Here is a 17,109-nt window from a genome sequence, read left to right as displayed (position 1 = left end):
GATCAGGAGTCACGGTTCGGATCATTTTCGGATCAAAAAAAAAATCTCCCCCACTGTAATAATATATTAGCAGGGTATTGGCAGGGTATTGTCAGGGCATTGCCACTGCTGCCATCTGAACTCTCCCCTCCACTGTACAGATCAGTACACAGAGGGGAGAGAGGAACCGGCGTCATTTGACGGAGCGATCACGTGGTAAACGGCCGCCGGGTGTACCAAGATGGCCGCTGCTCCGGAGCTAGGCCGAAGCCGCAGCCTTTCCTATGGCCGAGGCCACAAAGCGTTCCGCAGAACACGGGTGTCCCGATCCGCGGAGGTTGACCCGTACGGATCATGGATCGATGACGATCCGTTGCACCCCTAACAGTAACCATGAGTTAAAACAAAGTTCAGGAATATACCTTTATCCCATTGTTTTGCAAATCTATGTACACTGCAAACTGTATGATTGTTGGAAGAGAAATGCATCTGTAACAGACTCTAACTGTGAGGAGGAAGGGCAAGCAGTAAAAATTAAAGTGAAACCTCCTAAGCAATTTATAAACCTTGCGATCTTTCTGAACATAGATTGAAGTGCTTTATTCTCTCTCTCTGAGGAGCAAAATGGCAGCCGGCTGTAAAAGAGACCCGGTTTGGGAATATTTACTAACCTGACAGTTTATTATTCTAAATGTGAAACCTTCATTTTGTTTGCAAATTTAGCTGATCTGAAGGAATGTCTTTGCGGGCATTTATAGACAAAGCATGGCTTCCACTGAAACTTAGTGATCTTAAGGAGAACCTTTCCACATAGCACTACGTGAGCTGCAAACGTGCCAATCGGCCAAGTTTCCACGTGAGATACCTGTAATTCTTTTAGGTCTGTGCCAGTCCTGCCTTAGACAGAAATATGGGCGGTGCCATTGCTGATTTGGGTTTGAAGATAGTATTACATAGAAATGATAGCATGCCATGATATAATGTTTGTTTTGTGTTTGCAATCATTGGCTTTTGAAATACCTGTTTTTGCAGCTCCTATATCATAGTTAACTATTAAGCAGTATGTGTTATTAAAACCTGTGCCCTGGCTTCAATAAAATCTGTGCCAGGATAGGGTAGTACTTAAAGGGACATTTTCAGGGGGTGGAAAACACTTAAAGCGTAACTCCACTTTTGTTTGGAAAAAAAATCCCCCTCTGGGTGATCTATGTACATTGCAGGGATTTTAACAAACTTTGTTGCAGATTCCTACATTTTGTTATTCTGAAGAAATCCCTGTTTGTTCCTCTGTGCCCCTGTGCCACTTGAGTCTAATGGGAGTGGTTTCATAGTTATCAACCAGCTGCTGCAGCTACAGGGCTCTAATGAGGAAAATTGTAGGGCCTGCATTCCTTTAGATGTGATTTCCTATTGGGGGTGTCTCACCAAAAATGACATTTTTGTTGCAGGGGATGCCAAAAATCTGACTTGTATCTTAGTGCAGACTTCTGGTAATCAGTGAGCCAATCACACAAGCAGGAAATGATGTTTCTGGGGTAGTTCTGTACACATTCTGTGTATAGAACTCTTCCAGGTAGTCATATTGCATTTTACAGAAAATTACAGGGCTGCAGATTGAACAGGAAATGTATTTTTTAATAACATTCAATTACAATAAGACTATATTATTTTTTTTTCTGTTTGCTATTTTTTTCCCATGAAAGTGGAGTTGCCCTTTAACTGCTTCCGGACCACCCACCGCACATTTACTGTGGCAGGGCGGCCCGGCTGCACGAACCAACGTACCTGTACATTGTTTCCTCTTCTGAGCCTGGGGTGCGCTCGCGGCGACCCGCTTCCGCTGTGATCGGACACAGCGGGAACCAATCGGCGGCCCCTGGGATCCGCTGCTTGTTTGCTGGAGAGGCAGAACGGAGGTCCACCTGTGTAAACAAGGCAGACTGTCGTTCTTTGAGAGAGGAAGAGAGAGAGCTTGTGTTTCTGCTAATCAGGAACACAGATGTGTCTCTTCTTTCAGTCAGTCCATCCCCCACACACTTAGAAATCACTCCCTAGCAGCACACTTAACCCTTTGATCGCCCCTGCTGTTAACCCATTCCCTACCAGTGTCATTTATACAGTGACAGTGCTTTTTTTTTTTTTTTTTTTTTTTTTTTTTTTTTTAGCACTGATCATTGTATTAGTATCACTGGTCCCCAAAAAGTGTCACTTGGGCTCCATGCACACTGGCTTAAAAAACATTTCTTCTACAGGAGTTTTGTGTTCTGCCTGTAGAAGCAGCTCGATGTTATCCTATGTGGCCATGCATATTAGGATGTTTACAGGCATATTTTGAGATCAACGTTTAGAGGCAGGAAAAAAAAAAACCCTTCTGGTTCGCGTTTCTGATTGGAGCTCAATTGCAGAAAAAAACATAAAACTCTAGACTTTGTACAAAAAATGCTCTATATGAGTGTTTTTTACTCTTAAGAGAACAGATTTTTTTTTTTTTTTAAGCCCAGTGTGCATGGAGCCTTAGTGTCCAATTTTTTCCGCCGCAATGTCGTATTCCCACTAAAAATCGATGATCGCTGCCATTACTAGTAAAACAATAAAAATATCCCATAGTTTTGTAGACGCAATAACTTTTGCGCAAACCAATATACGCTTATTGGTATTTTTTTTTTTTTACCAAAAATATGTAGAAGAATACATATTGACCTAAATTGATGAAGAAAGTTGACACTTTTTTTTGGATATGTTTTATAGCAGAAAGTAAAAAAATATTATAACTTTTTTTTTTTTTTTTTCAAAATTGTCACTTTTTTTTTTTTTTGTGTTGATAGCACAAAAGATAAACGCAGAGGTGAGTAAATGCCACCAAAAGAAAGCTCTATTTGTGGGAAGAAAAGGGCGTCAATTTTGTTTGGGTACAGCGTCACACAACTGCGCAATTGTCAGTGAAAGCGATGCAGTGCCGTATCGGAAAAAATGGCCTGGTCATTAAGGGGGTGAAACCTTCGGCGGCTGAAGTGGTTAAATCAGTAGTGCCCTGTGATATTTGTAGCAGTACTCTCATCGGCAATCCTATCCCACACTTTGGGGTATGTGGGAGGGTATATACCCCACTGCCCGCTCTGCTTCGTCCTGATGCCGCCGATGTCATAATTGTGTCCTGCAGTGACTTAGAGGCCAGAGGAGTCAAATGAGGTTGGTCCAGGGAGCTCTGCTAAAGAGCAAACCGGCAACTGAGCATTAAACTGCTTTCTTTACAGGGTACTGTGATTGTAATTTTATTTACCCACTGACAGGGTCATTTTGAAGTGATACTAAAGGCAGTACAAAAAAAAAGCGTGAATATTTACCTGTTCTGTGCAACAATTTTGCACAGAAAGGTTGCTTTCCTCTTCTGGCAGTCCCCTCCGGTGTTTTTGGCTCCTCCCTTTATCAGGTGCCTCCTGTTGCAAGCCAGGTGCTAATGAGGCGCCCAATGTGTGTGTTCTGAGCCAGGCTGTGTGTGTCTATAGCCACGCCCCCCTCCCTCCTCACAGCAGTTTGACTGACAGGAGCAGGGGCCTATGGCTTTGCTGCCCTCAGTTTCTCCTGTGAAAGGAAGTGAGGGGAGTGGTGGCATGGAGCCAGGTAAGTGTATAAGGACATGGGGGGGTAGGACAGATGGTTGGGAGTTTTTTCACTAAATACAGAGAATTCATTCTGGTGTAAAATGCTTAGATTTTTACTACCACTTTAACCACCTAAGGGCTGCCCTATAGCAGTTTTACTGCCGCAGGGCGGCACCTCTGCGCTGGAGTGTGTATGTATGTGTGTGTGTGTGTATAGATAGAGATAGATAGATATCGATATAGATATATATATTTTACACACGTGATCCGGGTAGGAGGCGCCCCGCCATCGATTTCAGTTCTGGCAGGTGGGAAGGCATGGATCCTTTGTTCCTGCAGGGACATGGATCCATGTCTTCCCCTACTAAAAGCACCCCCCACACTGTAGAAAAACACAGGCTAGGCACACAGTTAACACTTTGATCACCCCTGATGTTACCACATTCCCAGCCAGTGTCAGTACAATGACCAATGACAGTGCATATTTTTTAACACTGATCACTGTATTAGTGTCATTGGTCCCCAAAAAGTGTCAGTTAGTGTCTGAATGTCCACCGCAATATCGTAGTCCCGCTATGAGTCGCTGATCTCCGCCATTAGTAGTAAAAAAAAATAAAAAAAATACCCCAAAGTTTGTAGACACGCTAACTTTTGCAAAAACTAATCAATATACACTTATTGGGATTTTTTTTAACCAAAAATATATAGCAGAATACACATTGACCTAAATTGATATAGAAATTACCATAGATTTTTCTTTTACTTGATCAATGTAATAATGTCACTGGTCCCCAAAAAGTGTCATTTGGGGTCAGATTTGTCCGCCGCAATGTCGCAGTCCCGCTAAAAATCGCAGATCGCCGCCATTACCAACAAAAGCAATTAAAAGAAAAGTCCCTAAATCTATCCCGTAGTTTGTAGACGCTATAACTTTTGCGCAAACCAATCAATATACGCCTATTGCAATTTTTTTTTTTACCAAAAATATGTTGAAGAATTTATATTGTCCTAAACTGATGAATACATTTTTTTTTCATATTTATTTTTGAATATGTATTATGGCAGAAAGTAAAAAAAAAATTGTTTTTTTTTTTTAATTGTTGGTCCTTTTTTTTTTTTTTTTTTTGATCAAATACCACCAAAAGAAAGCTCTATTTGTGGGCAAAAAAGGATGTTAATTTTGTTTGGGTACGACGTCGCACAATCGCGCATTTGTTAGTTAAAGCGACGCAGTGATGTATTACAAAAAATGGCCTGGTCATTAAGGGGGCAAATCCTTCCAGGGCTGAAGTGGCTAAGGAAGCTCAAAAAAAAGTACAAGCTTCTTCAAGCTGAAATAAAAGCTCAAATGCCTGTAAAAGCAGCTTTTTTTTTTTTTTTTTTTTTTTTTTCAAAATTCTTGGTCTTTTTTTGTTTATAGTGCAAAAAATAAAAAACGCAGAGGTCATCCAATGCCACCAAAAGAAATCTCTATTTGTGTGAAATAAGACAATAATTTTATTTGGGTGCAGCGTCGCATATGACCGTGCAATTGTCAGTTAAAGTAACGCATTGCTGTATCGCAAAAAATAGCCTGGTCATGGGGGGGGGGTGTAAATTTTCTGGAGGTCAAGCGGTTAATCTCTGCTAGGCCCTTGTACAGCCTGGGCCTATGATCTAAGAAGCTCCATGGAGGACACAGGGATTAATTTAAAGCGGGAGTCCACCTAAAAAAAAAAAAAATATTAAAAGCCAGCAGGTACAAATACTGCAGCTGCTGACTTTTAATAAATGGACACTTGCCTGTCCCAGGGTCCAGCGATGTTGGCAGCCGACGCCGATCACTCGCTCGACTCTCGGTGGCTCCCGCCGCCATCCTGGGTGAGGGAATCAGGAAGTGAAGCGTTGCAGCTTCACTTCCTGGTTCTCTACTGCACATGCGTGGGTCGCGCTGCGCGTCATAACATGTCCCCGCTATCTCCTGGGACTTGTGTGTTTCCCAGGAGACAGCGCGGGGGAACGGGAAGTGGCGTAGACTCCCGTGGGAGTCTATGCCAGGAAGTGGGTGCAAATACCTGTCTTGGGTATCTGCACCCCCCCTCCCCCCTGAAAGGTGCCAAATGTGACACCGGAGGGGGGGAGGGTTCTGAAAAGCGGAAGTTCCATTTTTGTGTGGAACTCCGCTTTAAAGAAAGCTCGCTTGAATTTTTATTGGAACTAAAATTTAAAATGAAAAAAATCTGTGAACCGACAGACTTTTTATTGCAGAAGAGACCTGCATAGTCTCTTCTGCAATAAAATAAACCTGCCTGCTCAGTCTTCTGTAGAATGTACACTGTGCTGACGTCATCCCGCAGAAGCCAAGATGTTAAAGACTGGCAGACAGGAAGCCAAGAAGAAGATGCCGGTAGGAACCTCACAGGCATTGGACTGTTGAAGCAGAGGTAAGTATTGCCGACTTTAGTTCTGTATCAATGTGTTTTAGTCCCGTATTCCTATGTGCTGTCTAAGGCTTGGTGTAATGTCCGACAGGGCGCCGCTCCTCCCTCCACGTCTGACAACGCAGCTAGCAAGGAGATGGCTGCTTTGACAACTGGCACTTTTCTCTGTCTCCAAGCGCTTGCTAATTTGTCTGGAACAGTTTAGCTTCTCTCTCCCTACGTTCCTTGTGAAATGTTTGTCTCGGTCAGGTGCTTGGAGATTGAGAAAAGTGCCATCAGCCAAAGTAGCCGTCTCCTTGCCAGTTGCGTTGTCGGAAGACCGTGGAGAGAAGAGGTCCACCCTATCTGACCGCACCTAGGAAGATGGCACAACGTACTACATGTTGTCCCCTGGGGAAAAGGACACAGTAATAAAAAATTAAAGCAAAATTTCTTTAATTAAAGTTACTGGCAGGCACCACAAGGTTACCATATAGTTTTGGACTTGTCAGGTTCACGCTAAAGCCGCGTACACACGATCGGATTTTCTGACGGGAATTGTGTGATGACAGAATGTTGGCGGAAAATCTGACCGTTTTGTATGCTCCATCGGACAATTGTCGGATTTTCCATGGACAAATGTTGGATGGCAGGCTTTAAAATTTTCTGCGGACCACGATCTGTTGTCGGATTGTCCGATCGTGTGTACACCAGTGTTAATTTTTTTATTCTTAGGACTAAAATGGGATTTTAGTTTTAGTCCCATTTTAGTCTTCTGCAATTGTTTTATTTGTATTTAGTCGACTAAATCTCCTGTACATTCCAGTAATTGCAATTTAGTTTTAGTCATAGTCTTTTGACTAAAATGGCATTTTAGTTTTAGTCTCATTTTTAGTCTTTTGACTAAAATGGCTTTTAGTTTTAGTCGTATTTTAGTCATGTCAATTGTTTTAGTTTTAGTCGTATTTTAGTCGACTAAAATAGTATTCATTCATTCATTCAGTCCGTCAGACAAAAGACAAAAGTCCAAAGTACAAACGCGCGCTCGAAATCAATCCTCACCAAACACGAAATTAGCAGAAGGTGCCCAAAGGGTGGCGCTAAAGAGCTGAAAACCACGTAGTACGTCACTACGTTTGTGTTTGTTGGCCGACAATTGTGTGCCAATTGTATGCAAGACAAGTTGCTGGCCAACGCCCTTCGGACAAAAGTCTGACACTTTGTCTGCGGAAAATCCGATTGTGTGTATGAGGCTTAATTTCAAGTAGACATGCCTTCCAATATTTCTAACAAACCCTGTCATTTAATGACTGCTACAGGGAAATAACTGCAAAGGAGAAAATGACTTTAACCCTTTCACTATCTCAAGCCCCTTACATTCTTTCTCAGTGGTTACAGGTACAAATAGAGGGTAGAGCTGCACAATTAATCGTTAAAAAATCGTGATCTCGATTCACCTCCCCCGACGATCTCTCCTGCTGAGTTTGTCGATTCTTTCATATAAACAAGTTGAGAGATTATCTGCTCACTCAGCTGTCAAAAGAAAACATCTGGGCAGTCTGCCAAGTTTAGAACTTGAAACATTGTATCTAACTTCCTTCTTAGATCAAAGGGATAGAACTTCTCTGTGTAAACAAATAACCTGGGCAATCTGCCAAGCTTTAAACAACCCGTAATGCAGGAAGTTTAACCACTTAAAGTCTAAATCTTTTTCTGACACTTCTTAAGTTAAAATCAATATTTTTTGCTAAAAAAAATTACTTGGCACCCCAAACATTATATATATATATATATACATATATATATATATATATATTATAATTTTTTTTTTTTTTTTTTTAGCAGAGACTCTAGGGAATAAAATGGCAATTGCTGCAATATTTTATGTCACACTTTATTTGCCCAGCGGTCTTTCAAATGCAATTTTTTGGTAAAAAATACACTTCAATAAATAAAAAAAAAACGAAACAGTAAAGTTAGCACAATTTTTTTTGTTTTAATGTAAAAGATGATGTTACGCCGCGAGAATCGTGAGAGAATCGTGATCTATCCTCTAAGCAAAAAAATCGTGATTCTCATTTTAGCCAGAATCGTGCAGCTCTAATAGAGGGGTAAATATCCCCGCTGGGAGCAGAGATGGCAATGAAAACTTGACAGAAGGCCTAACCCTTCCCCACTATATCCAAAATTAAATAAAAAGGTTTTGCCTAGAGATAGATACATTTTAGGGTGGTTGTAGCCATATTTGTGCACTTGCAACAACACGGTTGAGACTACTGATTGCAGTGTATTTATTTTATTTTTATTTTTTTTCTGCATTAATAGTTAAATTTTTTTACGATATGCTTTTGGGGGGTCTACTACCTTCTTTTTTTTTTTTTTCAATATTTTGTTTTAGAATTTCCTGTAAAAAAATTACTAAAAGCAAATCACCTTGACGTAAGGAATCTTTTTATAAGTGTGTTGGGGTGTCTGGTCATTGTGCAGTATTTGCAACTAAGGATTTGGATTTGCAGTGTGTTGAGTGGTATTAACCACTTAAAGACCAGACCTCTTTTTCAGACTCGGTGTTTACAAGTTAAAAAATTTTTTTTTTGCTAGAAAATTACTTAGAACCCCCAAACATTATATATTTTTTTCCTAACACCCTAGAGAATAAAATGGCGGTCATTGCAATACTTTTTGTCGTACATATTTGCGCAGCCGTCTTACAAGCACACTTTTTTTTAGCAAAAAATTCATTTTTTGAATAAAAAAATAAGACAAAAGTAAAGTTAGCCCAATTTTTTTTATATTGTGAAAGATAATGTTACCCCGAGTAAATTGATACCCAACATGTCACACTTCAAAATTGCGCCTGCTCGTGGAAAGGCGTCAAACTTTTACCCTTAAAAATCTCCATAGGCGACGTCTAAAAAAATTCTACAGGTTGCATGTTTTAAGTTACAGAGGAGGTCTAGGGCTAGAATTATTGCTCTCACTCTAACGATTGCGGCGATACCTCACATGTGTGGTTTGACCACCGTTTTCATATGCGGGCACTACTCACGTATGCGTTCGCTTCTGCCCGCGAGCTCAGCGGGACAGGGCGCTTTTAAAAATATTAAAAAAAAATGTTTTTTTACTTGATTGTGTTTACTTTTTCACTGTGTTTAAAAAAAAAAAAAAAAAATTGGGTCACTTTTATTCCTATTACAAGGAATGTAAACATCCCTTGTAATAGAAAAAAAAGCATGACAAGACCTCTTAAAAATGAGATCTGGGGTCAAAATGTCCTCAGACCTCATATTTGGACTTAAATGCAAAAATTAAAAAAAAAAATTTGTCATTCGAAAAAATGATAACAGAAAAATATGCCTTTAAGACGGATGGGCGGAAGTGTCGTTTTGACATTGCTTCCGCCCAGCAGTTGTATGGAGACGGGTGGGGGCCATCTTCCCCTCACTTGTCTCCATACCCAGCCACGGACAGGTCCCGATCGCCTCCGTCGCTGCCGACGGCTCCGGTAAACGGCGGAGGGCGCAGGAGAGCGGCGGGAGGGGGGGTGGCACCTCTCCCACTGCTGATAACAGTGATCTCACGGCGAATCCGGCGTAGAGACCACCATTATCGTAAACGGAACCGCCGGCTCTAAAGATGGATACCTTGGTTGTGGCAACACCTGCTGCCGTTACCGAGATATCCATCTTCAAACTGCCGACGTATATGTACAGGAGCCGGTCGGCAAGTGGTTAAATGGGTTGTAAAGCTTTGTGTTTTTTCACCTTAATGCATCCTATGCATTAAGGTGAAAAAACTTCTGGCAGTCACCGCACCCCCCCCCCCCCCCCCCCCCCCGTTTTACTTTACCTGACCCCTGGAATTCACTCGGTGGTGACGCACTGTCCTTCTCTGCATGGGGTCCCAGCTCTTGATTGGATAGATTGACAGCAGCGGGAGCTAATGGCTGCGCTGCTATCAATCAAATCCAATGACGCGGGGGGCGGGTCGAGTCTGGACATGGACACAAATGCTGGACTCGGAAGCACGCCCACAAGGTACCCCCCCGGGAGAGCACTTCTCCTAGGGCAGTGATGCCGATGTTTTGGAACTACATTTCCCATGATGCTCATGCACTCTGCAGTGTAGTGGATCATCATGGGAAATGTAGTTCCAAAACATCTGGGGTGCCAAAGTTCACCATCACTGTCCTAGGGTGTTATCTGATGTGGGGAGGAGCTGCGAGAGCCGCCGGGGGACCCCAGAAATCGAGGATCGGGGCCACTCTGTGCAAAGCGAGCTGCACAGTGGGGGTAATTATTGACATGTTTGTTATTTAAAAAAACAAAGCGTTACAATCGCTTTAATAGTATTCTAGAACAGCCTTTTTAAACCAGGGTGCCTTCGGGTCTCTTCAGGGGTGCCTTGGCAAAATGCCCAAAAATTGTATACAAGCCAGAGGTTTGATCAAGCCTGCCTTTTAGGCCTGATTCACACCTATGCAGGTTGCAGTTTGCATATTGCAGGTGCATTTTCCTTTTTTCAATACGTGTTTTTGATCCATTGAACTCTATGGAACCAAAAAACAGAAAAAAAATCCCTGGCCCTTTTTCATAAAGTGCACAGATGTGAACTACATCCATAGGAAACCATGTTAAATGGACTGTAGTGTGTTTCTGCAAAACTGAAAACTCTCAAGAAAAAATGCATAGGTGTGAACCAGGCCTTAGTTGCACAAAGCCACAGGTCTTCATTGTGCACCATTACAACCTTCCAGCGTCCTAACAACCAATGATGTGGGGCCCCTCTACAGCATCCTTGTTTGTCCCTCCCCTGTGCAAAGGTATATTTTGCTTTGGAAGAATAAATCACCTCTAATGTTGGGATGTTGGGATCCTATGTGTGTGTGGATGTTGCTGCATTATGTAAATATATATATATATATATAATTTTTTTTTTTTTTTTTTACATTTTTAGAATGGGGTGCCTTGACTAAAAAAGGTTGAGAAACACTGCTCTAGAACAAAGGATTTAGGCTTCGTATTGGATAGATGAGCAGAACTCTGAAATAAAGGACATGGTTTGCCTTATTTTGGCTGTTTCAGCAGGACACTAGAATGGAGGGTCTGGGTTGGGGTATGTTGGATGACTGAGCAGCACTATGCATCAAAGGATCTAGACCAGTGATGGTGAACCTTGGCACCCCAGATGTTTTGGAACTACATTTCCCATGATGCTCAACTACACTGCAGCATGCATGAGCATCATGGGAAATGTAGTTAAAAAACATCTGGGGTGCCAAGGTTCACCATCACTGATCTAGAACAGGGATCCTCAAACTACGACCCTCCAGCTTTGCCGAACTACACATCCCATGAAGCATTGTAAAACTCTGACATTCACAGACATGACTGGGCATGATGGGAATTGTAGTTCCTGAACAACTGGAGGGCCATAGTTTGAAGGCCCTTGATCTAGACTGTGGAATATTGGGTGGTATAGCATGTACTCTAAAGTTCCAAATTGTCCCCAATTTCTGAGTATACCCATCTGCAATTTTTTTTTTTTTTTGTAATTCCTTTATTTTTTCCCATCTGCATTTTTTATTCTGTACATACGACCCCAAACGTAATATACAGACAAATATTAACATATCGGAGAATTTTATACCTCACAGCTGGTATTTTTCTGTCTTTCAGGGTTTAAGATCTAAAGAAGGGTCATACCCACCTACCTGCACTGATCATGTCTGGTGAGTATGCAGTATTACATATTCACGATTTGATATTTATGTCTCCGTTTTGCCTATTAAATTGAGCAGCGCTGAGGACTGCGGATTTCTGCAATTTCCATATTTGCATTTCAGGCACTAAAACTGCTGATTTTCCAGTGTGAAAACCTAAGTGTCAGTGTACCGTGGATAGCTCTTTGTACATAGTGTTTGAATTAGTGTCACATGTGACGGAATCTTTTTAAATGAATGGCCATGTGTTTACATATATAGTGTAAAGTCAGTTGACGTTTGCTTATTCCACATTGCAGTTTAGGGATTTCTCAGCTTAAGTACAAACATTGATAGAATTGCTTTTCACAGGTTGCTGATTCCTATATTTAGTGATTTCTCAGGTATAGCTGGGAATATTGAAGTGTTTGTTTTAGCACTTTTGGCACATATCATCCTTTTTCTTTTTACTTGTCCTCTAGAAATAACTCCGTTGCCAGGGCTACTTGCTTTGCAGACAAGCATGGGTTTCAGGCAAGGGACCCTTGTCCTGCCATAGAAGTGTGGAACGATAAGCACGCCCCCGGTTTCACAAACCCGCATGTTCTTTCTTGCCTATAACAGGACAGGATGGATCAGTTAGGATGGTAGTTTTTTGGTCAGGCTTCAGGGTTTTGGCCTACAGATATGTCATGTAAATTGAGGCTTTATTTTTCTTAGCTTCACGATAGTTGCTCCCTGCATGCACAGTTCTTCCTCCTTTTTTTATAAATGTGAACTAACCCTTTAACTAAACTTGTGGAATGATCTTTATTGCATGCTTACATTGGTCCAGCTTGAACTGATATAAGCATGCCTATTGCATACTTGAAGGGCTGCTGGGGAAGCTGAAATCCCTGTAGTAGTCAATGCTACTTCAGTGAATAAGTAGTGGACACTTATGGATTATTTTTGAAGGACAAGGATATTGTTTAGTGTCACTTTAAGTACCGAAGTGCTATAATAATCGTACCCAGTACACTGGTCACCCTCTGGATATTGATGTTGTAAGCTCCCTAACACCCCGTGGTCTGTAATCTAAGCTTAAAATTGCAGCTCTGGTGTTTTGTTAACCTAGGAGCTCATGGACACTGCAGCTCAAAGAAGCTGCCCCTACAGGCTTTTGAGCTCTTATTTTTTTTTGCCTGGAAACTCCCCTCCATGTTAGCTAATGTGTCCATGCACACTATGGGGTTTATTTACTAAAGGCAAATCCACTTTGCACTGCAAGTGCACTTTCAAGTGCAGTCGCTGTAGATCTGAAGGGGACATGTAAGGAAAACAAAAAACAGCATTTTAGCTTGCACATGATTGGATGATGAAATCAGCAGAGCTTCCCCTCATTTCAGACCTTCCCCTCGGATCTACAGCGACTGTACTTCCAAGTGCACTTTCGGTAGTGCAGAGTGGATTTACCTTTAGTAAATCAACCCCTATGTCTTTTTCAGGAGTTTACAGGCATATGCTCTTGCAGGCAGAAAAAACCCCACCAAACATGCATTTTTGAGAGGAGCTTTTGAGCAGAAAAAAGTGCCCAAAAATGCACGAAAAAGCATTAAAAAGATCAAGCTCAAAAACACAAAAAATAGGAAACACGAGGGAAGTGTTTGTGAAAAAAAAATGCTTATGCGCAAAAAAGCTCTAAGGTGCACAAAGAAGTGTAATATAAACGCGCAAAATAGTCCAAAAAAGTAAAAGCTTCTACAGCTCAAATGCCTGTAAAAGCAGCTTTTTGTTTTTTTTTTTGAGCTGCAGTGTGCATGAGCCCTAAGGGGTTGCAGGACGCACTGCAGATGTTAGAAAAAGCATACTATTCTGCTTCAAATAATGTTTTCTTCCCACACAGATAAACAGAACAACTTCCCCCCTCTACCGCGTTTCATACCTCTGAAGCCATGTTTCTACCAGGATTTTGAAACGGATATTCCTGACCAACATCGGACCATGGCTAAACGTATTTACTATTTGTGGATGTGTAAGTATAAACCTGGACTGCACAGTGGTCTTCATGCTTCTTATGTGGCAGTATAGTTAGCAGTGCCCACATACAGCCTTTTTTATATTAAAGGTGAAGTTTGGCTTAAAAAAAATCTCTACACTTTTAGGCTACTTTCACACTGAGGCAGTTTTCAGGCGTTTTAGCGTCTGTAAAGTGCCTGAAAACTGCCTCTCATGCCTCCCCAGTGTGAAAGCCCGAGTGCCTTCACACTGGGGCAGTGCGCTTGCGGGACGGGAAAAAAAGTCTTGCAAGCAGCATCTTTGGGGCGGTGTTGGAATGAATGACCAGTGCTTCCGGATCACCTGAAAAGCGATTCGGAAGCACCGCAACACAGGCATTTTTAATCCTCTCTACGGCCGCTAGCGGGGTTTAAAAGTGCCCCACTAGCGGCCGAAAAGCGCCGCTAAAACGAGCAGCGTTTTGCCGCCGCCGCGGCTGCAGTGTGAAAGCAGCCTTAGTCACAGCATTTCTCTATAATGAAATATGTTCCAATGTCTTCACTGCCGGTATGTCCCGTCCTCTTCCTGTCTCTGAACTTTGGCACTGCAGTGGATAACAGCTTTGGGTCTTCAGGCACAACAGCAGTACAAGATGGTCTGATCGGGACACATCATCAAAACTTTTCTAAATGAAAGAGAGGGCAGGAGGGGACATGTCCCTGTTGGGTCATCTTTGTGTAGCTGAGCCCAAAGCTGTTAACCCCCACAGTGCTGGACATTCAGAGCCAGGAAGAAGACAAGTATCCCAGATGATTTATCCTGGAGCAAGCTTGCCAGGACAACGTGAGACATCTTTCATTACAGGTATGTGATGGGACTTAAGCGGTAGAGTTTCAGCTTTAAGCTTTCTGTAGAAAAACTGTAGAACCTTCAGATAAGAAGCATATAAAAAGAAAAACCTCTGAATCAAAGAAGGCATTTTGACTGTGTTACAAAGTCCTAAACAAATGCAGACGGCCATAATTTGAGGATTTGCCTTTTGGGGCAATCTGTGGCAATAACCGATCTACTGACACAAATTGAGTGAGGACTCGGGTAACTATGGGGGATTGAGGGGAGATACGGCTAATGGAAACCTTTTTACCTCAATGCCAGGAATGCATTAGGTAAAAAAAAATTTAGGCTTTAGAGCCATTTTAGCTGAATTTATTAAAAAGGTGTTGTTTAAAAACAAATATTCCATTTAACAAACTCAGCATGCAGTTGTTGGCTTAAGGGCCCTTTCAAACAGGCAGCGTTCATTCCGGTCAGCAGAGGATCCATGAACAGATCCCCCACTGAATCGCGTAGAACAAAACTGTTGTCACTTTTGTGACACCTATGTCCGTTACCGTTTTCCCTCCAGACTGAAACAGGAGCTTAAAGGAGAAGTCCAGCCTGAGCTCATTTGGCTGGGCTTCTCCTAAGGGTCACAGGAGTGCAATTCGTTTTGCACTCCTGTGACCCTTTTTCAGTGGAGAGCGGTCTGTAGTCCGCTCTCTGCTGACGTCACCAAGATCAGTCCAGGCACCAGGTCATCCCGACTGAAGTCTGGATCCACCAGCTACCTGGACTGATGGCAGTCTCAGCCTCTCAGCGAGCCGCTGAGACGTCCACTCCCTGCCCCTCCACAGCTCAGCGCTCCAATCAGCGTGGAGGTGAGAGAAACGAGCCATAGGCGGTGTTCGGTGGCTCGGTTATCAGTGAAGAGGCGACGGGGGACAGATGCAGCAACGCACCGATGCTGCATCCACCTAGGTAACTATGATTGGCCAATAAAAAAAAAAAAAAAAACATACTTCTCTTTTAATGGACCCATGTTAGCCCTGGTTAACACTGGTGCAATTTGACAGTTCAAAATCACTGACCAGTCGCAGCCCATTGATGGCAATGGAACCGTTCAAATCGTTGCGACTCTATAAAAAGATTCCTGGACTACTTTTTGGGGATTTCATTGCAACTTGCATAGATTTCTGTTAAATGGAGTTGGAAGCCACAAAGAAGTGCAAATTTCACTGATCTGCAGCTTTGAAATCTCACAGAAATGGCGCAATTTCAAAATCTCAGTGGTGTGAACCAGGGCTTAAGGTCTTTAGATGGGTAGATGTAAATAGATGTGTCTCGGATCCGTCACATTTGGGTAAAAAAAAAAATGGAAAAGGTTGCAAACCTTTTCCATTTTTTTTTTTTCTCACCTAGATGTACTTCGAGATAATCCAGTCCAGTCTTCCATAATAATGGGGTTCTAGCCAACCCCATCTAGATTAATGTTAGAAAAGAGAGCTGAACGTGTTTTTTTTTTTTTGTTTTATAAAATACAAACGGCCACTAATATTAAGAGAAGTTTGTTTTGGTTTTTTTTTTCAAAATCATATTTACCTAGGCGGATGCAGCATCGGTCCCCTCCGGCTTTAAGACTGAGAACCGAGCAATCAAAGACCGCTAATTGCTTGGTTCTCAGTACTCAGTGAGCAGAGTTTCTGTCAGTCACTGGCTATCCGCTCTGCCTGCCCTGCTCACTGGCGCACTGGGCTGTGGATCGGGCGGGAACGGCTGGCTCAGGTTCTCAGAGGCTTGCTGAGAGGCTGAGCCCAGTGCCGGTCCAGGGATGTGCTCAGATCTCGATTATTTTGTCATGATCTTGCCCCAGCGGACCGGCTCTGTGACGTCAGCCGACAGCGGGCTTCAGCTCACTGTCTGCTGAAAACAGGTCACAGGGGTGCAGAACAAATTGCACTCCTGTGATCCACACGAGAACTACAGCCAAACGAGCTTTGGCTGTACTTTGCCTTTAATAGATAATAAAACTGTAGAATGTTGATCCAAGGAATGTTTCATTTCCATAGTGATCAGCAAGGATTTTTTTTTTCATTGTTGAAGCAACTTGAACCAGCATCATAAAGTTGTTTGTTTTTTTTTTTTGCCTTCCTTTTGATCAACTGCTTTTGTAGGGTTCTGAGGATAAATTTTTTTTTTTTTTTTTTTTAATTTAAGCCGGCCATAGATGGATTGAATCTCGGCCAATTCAGCAGGGACTGGCTGAGATTCAGTCCATCTATGGACAGGCTGATTGTACCCAAGTCAATCCATCAATGAACTTGGGTACAGCCAGCATGTCGGATGTTTAGCATGCAATTATTGACAGTGTATATAGCCACAAGCAGTAATCACTGTATTGGTTCCGCACATTAGCTCTGCGGGAGGGATTCTTTCATCAAAGCTAACAGTGTTGATGGGGCAATCGAGCGATTTTGCAAAAATCGCATAATCTATGGCCTGCATTATTCCCCGTACACACGGTTGGACTTTGTTCGGACATTCCGACAACAAAATCCTAGGATTTTTTCCGACGGATGTTGGCTCAAACTTGTCTTGCATACACACGGTCACACAAAGTTGTCGGAAAATCCAA

At 42.3% G+C, this 17,109-nt stretch overlaps 1 protein-coding gene across 2 annotated transcripts in view; it reads left to right on the top strand.

Moving 5' to 3' along the window:
- Positions 1 to 17,109, top strand: part of SCAMP5 (secretory carrier membrane protein 5) — a 48,441-nt gene that overhangs the window by 12,650 nt on the left and 18,682 nt on the right. For both annotated transcript variants that reach the window (XM_073618941.1, XM_073618940.1), the window contains exons 2-3: positions 11,659 to 11,711; positions 13,567 to 13,695. In XM_073618941.1, coding sequence (XP_073475042.1) covers positions 11,705 to 11,711; positions 13,567 to 13,695 — 136 coding nt within the window. In that variant the 5' untranslated portion in view covers positions 11,659 to 11,704. The remainder of the gene's footprint in view (positions 1 to 11,658; positions 11,712 to 13,566; positions 13,696 to 17,109) is intronic.

Source organism: Aquarana catesbeiana, linkage group LG03 (genome assembly GCF_042186555.1).
Source record: "Aquarana catesbeiana isolate 2022-GZ linkage group LG03, ASM4218655v1, whole genome shotgun sequence".
Classification (NCBI taxonomy): domain Eukaryota; kingdom Metazoa; phylum Chordata; class Amphibia; order Anura; family Ranidae; genus Aquarana; species Aquarana catesbeiana.
This window is presented reverse-complemented; position numbering and strand designations above follow the sequence as displayed.